We start from the raw sequence: 9468 nt of genomic DNA on the forward strand, positions 1-9468 counted from the left end.
TTTCGAAAGCAGCAAAACTTGTTACCAATGTGAAAAACAGAGTTGTAACTTGTAACCAACAAAAAAAAAACAGAGTTACATATAGGCATAAAAGGCACCATAATTGGTGATGGTGGAATATTATAAATTTATAATATGCATGGTTGAACTCAGGCTCATTATTAGTTGAGTTCTGTAGAATGGAGCGGGTAAGTTGGATTGTACAATTTTTCTTTGCTTATAGCTTTAGTTTTATTTATTATTTGGGATCATATTATTTGATAGAGTTTAGTTAGAATATACATTTTTTTACATCTAGTTACAAGAATTTTCATGCATGATAAAACTATTAACTTTTATATTATTTTAAAATGATTTTTTTGTCTATCGGATCTGAACCAGTTTCTTATGTCTATTGTCTTATGACAATTACCATAGAGATCAAGATTTTCGGTACTCTAAAATGAATTTAATAAGTTGATTGTGTAACATTCTTTATATTAACAATATATCAAAATAATCTCTATTCAATATACAGTCAATAGTGAATTACTCAACTTGGAACTATTGCTGCTATGTTATGAACCACAGCAAGAGAAAAGAAAATATCAAGCAGCATTGATTGGCAAAAAATTACAAGAAGATTAATGGTCAGGCATGTGAGGATGAAAGTTATGATCATTGTTGGGAAGCATAAAAGATCCAGAGAATGGAATGGGACTTGTGTGAAAGGTCAAGGGGAGTCACAGATAAACACTGTTGGATGAGAATGGGGTGTGATTATCAAGCAGTGGCATTTATGTCACTGGCAGTTGACGTTTGTTTCAACCAGCACCACATGTACTGTAGAGAGAAAACTCAGAGAATGAAGAGAACACATGGAAATAACAGAAACCCATATTTGATGTTTGATGATTGCATATGATAGTCCAATGCACCTCGTGCCTATCACTATCACCCCCAAAAGAAAATTTAAATATTATATAGTCTTAAAATTGTGCTAATTCATGTATTTTCTCATAATTATTTTGAAAGAATTTTTAATTTTTTATACATTTTTTTTTCTGAATCAAAATGATAGAACATGTAAACACTTCTAATACTATTGGACAGCGTACTAATAACATGTTGGAGCTGTCAGTAAAGACTCACGTAGAAAATTACTGTACAAGTTCGAACCACCAACAGTCCCATCTAGTTTGCTGCTAATTTTTTATACATCAAACAAATAAAATAAAAAAAAGATGATATCCTAATGTAACTAAATGGTAATGATATAAATACACTAACATGATTTTCAGTACACTCATTGCCTACAATTTTGCCTCCTACATTTTCAGTACTTTACTTCAATGTCAATTTCACGTGACTTGTATCATTTACATTAATCAAAGTTTTGCCTAATACCTAACAAAGGATATGTAAGAGATATTTTTTCTGCAATGTGACACTTGCTGATTAAGTAAGAGTGAAAGATTTGCAGTAGTTAGTGATTCATTACAAATTAAAATTTTATGTTTGACATATAAATGAAGAAATTAATAGGGCACCAAAAGAAAAGGAGAAATAATTGCTTCCATGGTAATTCGTATATGGAAAGCTAAATTATGCAGAAGAGATACACATGGAGGATGTGACACAACAGGAAATAAAAGAAACAAACTCAAATTGAGCAACAATATTTAAACCCTCAATAATTTGTTTTTTACTCAATGATCCAATATTAAACTAATGTGATCCCCACTCACATTGGGATTTTGACATATGATCTAATGAAAGTGAATTTTCTTGTTCACTTGTTTGATTTTAGTGAACCTTTTCCCTATGCAATACATTTCACTTTTTTCTGTTTTGGGGGCCTCAATAGATTTGAGAACCTCATGCACAGAAATTCGTGCAGGGAAGAGCATTATATATCGTACTTTTTCTTTTGTTTTTATTCATGTGAGTGTGTACAGAAAAACGTTGTCTAGCATAAACATGCACCAAATCAGTGGGCGAGAAGATGGTTTTCCTTCTTACAAAATCCATCCTTGCTGGTACAATAAAAATTTGCTTTATTTTTTTATTCATTCAATTCATTCACTTCAGTTCTCTCAAACTCTTGTGTGGTTCAGCAGCAATTTTTGTTTTCCCTTTCGGTTAAATAAGGAAAAAAGAGGGAAAAAAAAGGCTTAATTGGAGGGTCTTTCTGACCATGTAGGTGTGGCTCATGGCTTAAGAAGACAAAGTGACAGAACTCTTGGCCCGTGAAGGTTGCACGTGATCATAAAAGACTTGTGACAATTAGTGTGCCATTGACACCTTATAGTCCCCCATTCACGTGTATTTATTTTGTTTTGGATTTTGCACAAAATCTTGATTTGTTACATTAATAATAGAGTTAATTAATTTATGTTTTTTTAATGCACAATTTGTGTATGGAGGAACAGAAAACAGGTGAAATGTGATTGATCTCTCTTTACAATTGACAAAATTGAGAAGGGGATATGGATATATAAAAAAATCCAGATCTTGTTGTAAACTTTTTCATGCATGTTGGATTTTTAGGTAAAAAAATACTTTTGAAGTAAAAGTAATTTTATCAAAGGATCATCATCTTTGATTTTACTTTCATTTAGTTTTTATTCGTTGAATTTACATCAAAACAAGCGCACAACACAATATTTTTAATTTTAAGCCAAACATGTCCTTCTTTGGTTATTCCTACATGATTAATATTTGTATCTAGCTTGTCTTGTTACATAGTTTCATTCTATGATGCTGAATCATGCTGAAGGAATCTTTGTTGCTCTCTTCCCTTTTTTACAATTTGAACTAATCAAAGAACAATAATGGTATTATTATGGGGTTTAAGCTATGAAAGCAAAAGAAAGTTGGACAAGACAGCAGTTAGATTTGGCCTGAGGCATCAGCCAATAGGGTAATTATGAAGGACATGCACAAGCCATGGTTAAAATACTACAATAGTAGCCAACCCTTTAACTGTCGCTTTGTTTGGTCACATGCAATGACTTTGTTTGTGTATGTGGCAAGAGAAAAATAGCAGTCTCCAATGCCCCCACTACTAAACTAAAATTCTAACCAAAATTCACAAAAAGCAAAACAAACTAATTAATGAAAGATAAAAAAAAAAGGAGGGGAAGGAGAATGAAAATCATAAATGCCTGGCATTATCAAGAATATATTTTAATGCCTTGTATTTGCCTGACAATTATTATTAGCCTTGAAGTGCTCTCCTTATATAAACATCATAGCCGTCACTTGTTTTATTGGCAACACAAAGAAAAGAAGCACTCTTTTGTGTTGTCTCTCTACCTCTCTCTCTCTCTACTCTCTATAGTCTATTCTCTCTCAATTTCTATTCACATTTCAACCAAAATGAGTGGCTTGAGTTTCAAGGGCTTCACATACATGTTCCTCATTGCATTTCTCATTTGGTCCTTCAATTTTGAAGCCTGCATTGCAAGAAGAGGCAAGCACTGGAGGCAAAGCAGGGATGTCTCAGCTTCTTTGTACAAGAAGAAAGGCAAAAACTATAGCAATGCTCACAACAAGAACCATGGTGGAGGATCAAAATCAAAGCCTCCATCATCACACAAAGGCACACCAACATTACCAAAGCCTCCACCACAACATAAGAACACTCCCTCACCACCATATCCAACTCCACCAAGTGATGATACCCCCACAACTCCACCACCAAAAGGTTACAATGGTGGTGGCCATTCTCCCACCACCACCTTCAATGTGCTTGATTTTGGAGCCAAGGGAGATGGAAAATCTGATGACACAAAGGTAAACTCTTTTTGTACCTTATTACACGCAGCAAGACTAAGAATTCTGCTAACAAGTTTAACATGCAAGACTAAGAATTTTCAGTTTATCATAGAATTCAGGGAATTGCAAAGGTATGATGAAATTTACTAGGAAAGTAAAGGGGAGAATTTTTAAAGATGTTCGTGGTTATAATTTTTTCTCTCTAAAATATTATATTATTCAGAATTCCTATGAGAACTTTAGGGAGTGCACTTTTAGACAGCTTTTAAATTACTTTGGTGCTCACAGACTCACAGTAGTGCTCATGTAATTACAAAGGTTACAAATAAGTATAGCGGGGTCCCAATTATAATAATGTAGCAATTACATAAATCTTCAAAACTATAATATTGAGATTACAATTATAAATTTTCAAATTACAATTAAGGTTATTACATAAGTAATATTGGGTCTTGGAAAGGGTAAGGTTAGAATTTTTCTTTTACTAACTTGAAATGATCTGGGTTCAGCCAACCAAGTTAATGGTAATTGGTAAAATCATAGGCCATTAGGGCGGTAAAGAATTTTTTTTCTTCTGTCTCTTCTGTTTGGGATGTTGCTTATGCCATTAAAGAAAGTTTACCGTGACCATAGACTAAGAGCAAAACATGTAGTGAAAAATACAGAAAAGTGAAGACACAAGAACAAGCCAAAGGGGTAGGACCCACTTGAAAAAATGATTCTCGTTACGACAGTTAAGTCACACTTTCTACAACAATTTTTAGTTTATAGAACACAAAACGGTGGTTAGCTATGTTTTTCCAAATAGGACAAACCTAGTCTGGAATCAGTCATCTCAGCTCCACCTAGTATTTAATATAGTACCTTTTTTTTTAACCTAGAGAAAATTTATTTTAATTTTGAAATTATTAATTATGCAAATAAATTATGTTTTCAAACTCAATACATTATATACACACATGTTAAAAAATTGTACTATCGTTCAATCAAAAATCATCACAAAACGGTGGTTGGTAGTTGGTATTGTATTTTTTTTATTATACTTATTATTGTTTTTTTTATGGAATTTGGTACTGTACTTGAAGCATCTATAGTAATTGAAATGCAATGCAGGCATTTCAAGAGGCTTGGGCTGAAGCTTGTAAAGTAGAATCATCAACCATGCTCGTCCCAGCAGACTACGTATTCTTTGTGGGGCCCATTTCATTCTCTGGCCCATACTGTAAACCCAGCATCGTTTTCCAGGTAACATATCTAACCCAAAGAGAGAAAGTAGCAGGAATAAACAGAGAGATAGAGAGAAAATAATAGGAAAAATAAAAAATGAAAAGAAATAGAAAAGTAAAAAACAAAACTAAATAACATGATACCCCACAAGTGTGTTCATAAGCCAGATGTGATTTGGCATCAGAAAATAACGTCAACATTTTTGTTATTCTGGTAAAGACAGAACACAGGTCTGCCATTTTCGCATGAATCATTTTACATTTAGTTAAAATTTTAAAATATTTAAGAAAAATATTTATATTTTATTTTAATAAATATAAATAATAAATAAAATAATAGTACTTAAAATAATAATGAGAGTAAATGTAATTTATTTAAAAGAATTTAAATTTAAAAAAAGAAGTTAAAAATAACATATATATATATCATTTTTAAGAGAAAAAATAATAAATTAAGTATTTTCCTGGAGAGTTATCTTTTTTTTGTCGGTAGACAAATTAACATATGGAGATGAATTTAAGAAAATACAAGATAATTGTGAAAAAAAATATAAAGCTATATTGATTAAAGAAATAAATAAACTTATGTAAGCAATAAAGCAATTGATTAAGTGAATTGCTTAAATTTAGAAATTATTTTATTGAAGTTCATTTGTAATTATTGACAAAGATTAGAGGGTGAGAAAGCGACTTGTAATGTCAAACGATAAAGGACAGTTAATCTTTAACCAATAAATCGTACAAGTGATGGAAAAATATGGTTAAATAAGTTTAACATAAACGACAGGATTACGTGACAAAGGACAAACTCTCCTCCACCACCACCATAAGATAAACTAAAAATAAAAATAAATAAACTGCCTCTTGCTATTATTCTTTTATATTTTCACATTATTTACCTTCACACGTGATTGTCCCTGTCCATTTGATGCACACTGTAGCAACCGACAATTCAGTTGAAGTGATGCTAATAAGGTTTTATATTGTGTCAGCTTGATGGCACCATTGTTGCACCAACAAGCCCCAATGCTTGGGGCAAAGGACTCCTACAGTGGTTGGAATTTTCCAAGTTAGTGGGAATTACCATCCAAGGAAATGGCATCATTGATGGAAGAGGCTCAGTGTGGTGGCAAGACAATCCATATGATGATCCTATTGATGATGAAGAAAAGCTCATTGTCCCTTTGAACCACACAATTGGGAGCCCGAGCCCTCCACTGCCGGTAATTGTAATTTCCTTTTACCAAGACACTCTCCAACATACATTTTTATCACACTTTTTATTGTTTATTGAAATTATAATTTTGTAGCTCTCACGACTTATTTCTTATTTAATAAGTCTTGTTCATAATTTTGTAGTTTTTAATAAATTTTAACAACCAGTGTATTGGTTGTAATTCTCATCTTCTTTTGGCTCAGCACCTTACATTACAATTTTGTTATTCACCTTGGCCTAATTATTTTTATTCCTATGTGATTGTACTAGATTCAAAGTGAGATGGGAGGAAAAATGCCATCCGTCAAGCCAACTGTGAGGACCCTTTTGAAACCTTTTACAAAACCAATTTGATTCAAGTTTAGGAGTTATTATTGGAACATAATCAAGGTGATTTTTTTTATGCGCAGGCATTGCGGTTCTATGGGAGTTTTAATCCAACAGTTACAGGCATAACAATTCAAAATAGTCCACAATGCCATCTCAAGTTTGACAGCTGTAATGGGGTCATGGTCCATAATGTGACCATATCATCTCCTGGGGACAGTCCAAACACAGATGGAATTCACCTTCAGAACTCCAAAGATGTGTTAATATACGGCAGCACCATGGCCTGCGGTAATATTTCATGAAGTTATGGAAAATTTCCATTTCATTTGAACATTCATACTGCAATGTGGGAGATAGGGACACAAGTTAAAACGAAAATGAAAGTTAAAGACAAATAGAAAACTAAAAAACAAAGTTTTATGCATGTTCTATGATTCTCAAAATGGCATGGCATTATCTTATCCTATCCACAACCATGTTGGACACATAGCAACAACGAAAAAAAACTTCCAATGCATGCAAGTCATATGCTACATGGCACGTGTCAAGCACAAAATCCACACTGCATCACCCAATTGTATAGTAATAGTACTCTGTTAGTTACATAAACAAGAGCTTTTGATTTTGTATTTGTTCCATCACTCTTGTCTCATTGGAAGTTGGAAGTTATTACTTCTGCCTCATGTTTCTCGAGTCCTTCACACCTTAGGTGGTCCATTACAAGCTGAGCCAAAACTTTGGAGGAATGGGGGGGGGGGATGATTGCAAATGGACAAAAAATTAAAGTAAAACACATGATGTAGACTTACTGACATAAATGGTCCAAGTTGGCTCAATGTATTTGAATTTCAATTATTTTGCAGGAGATGACTGTATTTCGATACAAACTGGATGCTCGAACGTATACGTACACAATGTCAACTGTGGACCAGGGCATGGAATCAGCATTGGAAGTCTAGGAAAGGATAACACCAGAGCCTGTGTCTCAAACATTACTGTCAGGGATGTCAACATGCACAACACAATGAATGGTGTCAGAATCAAAACATGGCAGGTAAAATATGAGTAATGCAATGTCTTTCCCAAGTTACATGATGAAGTACATGTTTCACGAGTTAACCAGAAAATTTGACTTCAAAATCAGTTTGTTGTTATTATTTTAAAGAATGATTAGCCATTACAATGACATTGCTAATGTGTTAACTGAATTGGTTGTAAAACTTCTGGGAGCTCAAATGCATTTGAAGTCAACTTTAAGCCTTCAACTGCCTTCTACACAATTTTTCAGCTAATGAAAAATTGCCAAACTGAATATCTATTCTAAGATGCAGTAGAAGTTGTATTTTCTTGTAGCCTACAATACAATTAATTAAACATTTTTGTGTTATCAATGCTAAATATGATTCAATCAAATGTCTCAAACTTCTCATTCAGTCCAAATTCTCCCATCATTTCCAGCTCTATAACTTGATGGAAAATTATGATATCTTACAAATTGACATGTATATCTGCAGGGTGGATCGGGTTCTGTACAAGGAGTGCTATTCTCAAATATACAAGTTTCTGAAGTTGAACTCCCAATTGTGATCGATCAATTCTACTGTGACAAAAGAACCTGCAAAAACCAAACGTCAGCTGTGTCTCTCGCCGGAATCAACTATGAAAGGATAAGGGGGACATACACCGTTAAGCCAGTTCATTTTGCCTGCAGTGATAGCCTACCTTGTGTGGATGTTTCTCTAACCTCTGTTGAGTTAAAACCAATTCAAGAAAAATACCATCTTTACAATCCTTTCTGCTGGCAGACTTATGGTGAATTGAAAACTCCAACAGTCCCACCAATTGATTGTCTACAAATCGGGAAGCCAACAAACAATCGGATTCAGACAGATCATGATTTATGTTGATCAGATATGAATTCAAAATTCAAATGCTTAGCTTGCTAGCTAAAGTATGTATATTGTAAAAATCCTACTATATAGGAAATTTTCTTCATTAGGGTGATACTGATTTATCATTGTGAGAATATACCGGCCCTGCTATTAGCAAGAGGTCGAGAATAGTATAATAGGCAGCCTTCTAGCTGTGGCATATTGCAAGAGTGAGATATTGATACAAGTTTTAGTAGCATCTATGAATAAAAATTTCTTTATTTATACAATGTCAGAACTATGGAATTTCGATCAAAGGGAAAAATCAAAACAATATATGTTGGAAATATTTTGTAAAATAAAATATAGAAATAGTGGAACTTGCAGACAAAATAATGTTTAAAATTCATAAGATTACAACCAATTTGAAATTCCTAAACAATCTAGTCTTTTATCAGATTTATTTGAAATTTAAATTAACTGACTGAAACAATGCAACAATAAGGCAAAATGATGGAGATCCAACAAGCCAACTCAAAGACACTTTGTGTGATATTGGAGGTCCCATGACTAGGTCTATGACTAAGAGGATGAAACAAATTTTGCAAGGCCTAATTATGGAGGTCAAGGGAAGTTCAACTCACTACATTAGAGGCTACTCCAAAGTGGATCACTTTTCTACAAGTTGATGAAGATTTGAACCCAACATGAAGACAGCATGACAAAAGTCCAAATTCACAAGACAAAGTATTCATGGATTGAAGTTAATTAGTTTTATGGTTTGAATCATTATTGAAGACTTATTTTCCTATTTTGCAGGTAATTTTTGTGCTTAATTATGAGGGAATAAGTTCAGATATCTATTCATCTTTTCTAGGTCAATTTTGAGTGTTTTTGAGCTTCCTATTGTTAGTAGTTACTTTTCTATTGTAAAAGTTAGTTATATCTAACTAACTTCATTAGTTGTTATAAAATAGAAAGGTGTGATTAACAGAGATATAGAGTGTGCATCTTTTGTGCAAAAGCCTAATTCTCTTCTCTTTTTCTCTCCATAACTTGTTCCATT

At 33.2% G+C, this 9468-nt stretch overlaps 1 protein-coding gene across 2 annotated transcripts; it reads left to right on the forward strand.

The window, feature by feature from the left end:
* Positions 1-3236: 3236 nt before the first annotated feature.
* LOC114423140 (polygalacturonase At1g48100-like) lies at positions 3237-8692 on the forward strand. Of its 2 annotated transcripts, none has more exons than XM_028389770.1 (7): positions 3237-3777; positions 4873-5004; positions 5978-6214; positions 6472-6516; positions 6612-6819; positions 7395-7585; positions 8046-8692. In XM_028389770.1, the coding sequence occupies exons 1-7, from the start codon at positions 3361-3363 to the stop codon at positions 8436-8438; spliced, it is 1623 nt and encodes a 540-aa protein (XP_028245571.1). In that variant the 5' UTR covers positions 3237-3360; the 3' UTR covers positions 8439-8692. The 2 variants fall into 2 exon arrangements, with proteins under 2 accessions (XP_028245571.1, XP_028245573.1); XM_028389772.1 differs by having other exon boundaries at positions 5978-6208.
* The last annotated feature ends 776 nt before the right edge of the window (positions 8693-9468 follow it).

This window comes from Glycine soja, chromosome 8 (assembly GCF_004193775.1).
Source record: "Glycine soja cultivar W05 chromosome 8, ASM419377v2, whole genome shotgun sequence".
In the NCBI taxonomy this organism is placed as follows: domain Eukaryota; kingdom Viridiplantae; phylum Streptophyta; class Magnoliopsida; order Fabales; family Fabaceae; genus Glycine; species Glycine soja.

What these genes read in the sequence shown, in the direction of transcription:
- LOC114423140 (XM_028389770.1), top strand. Translation starts at nt 3,361, where the DNA reads ATGAGTGGCTTGAGTTTCAAGGGCTTCACATACATGTTCCTCATTGCA. An exon ending in GAAAATCTGATGACACAAAG is followed by an intron (nt 3,778 to 4,872) that starts GTAAACTCTTTT and finishes AATGCAATGCAG; the next exon opens with GCATTTCAAGAGGCTTGGGC. An exon ending in TGCCATCCGTCAAGCCAACT is followed by an intron (nt 6,517 to 6,611) that starts GTGAGGACCCTT and finishes TTTTATGCGCAG; the next exon opens with GCATTGCGGTTCTATGGGAG.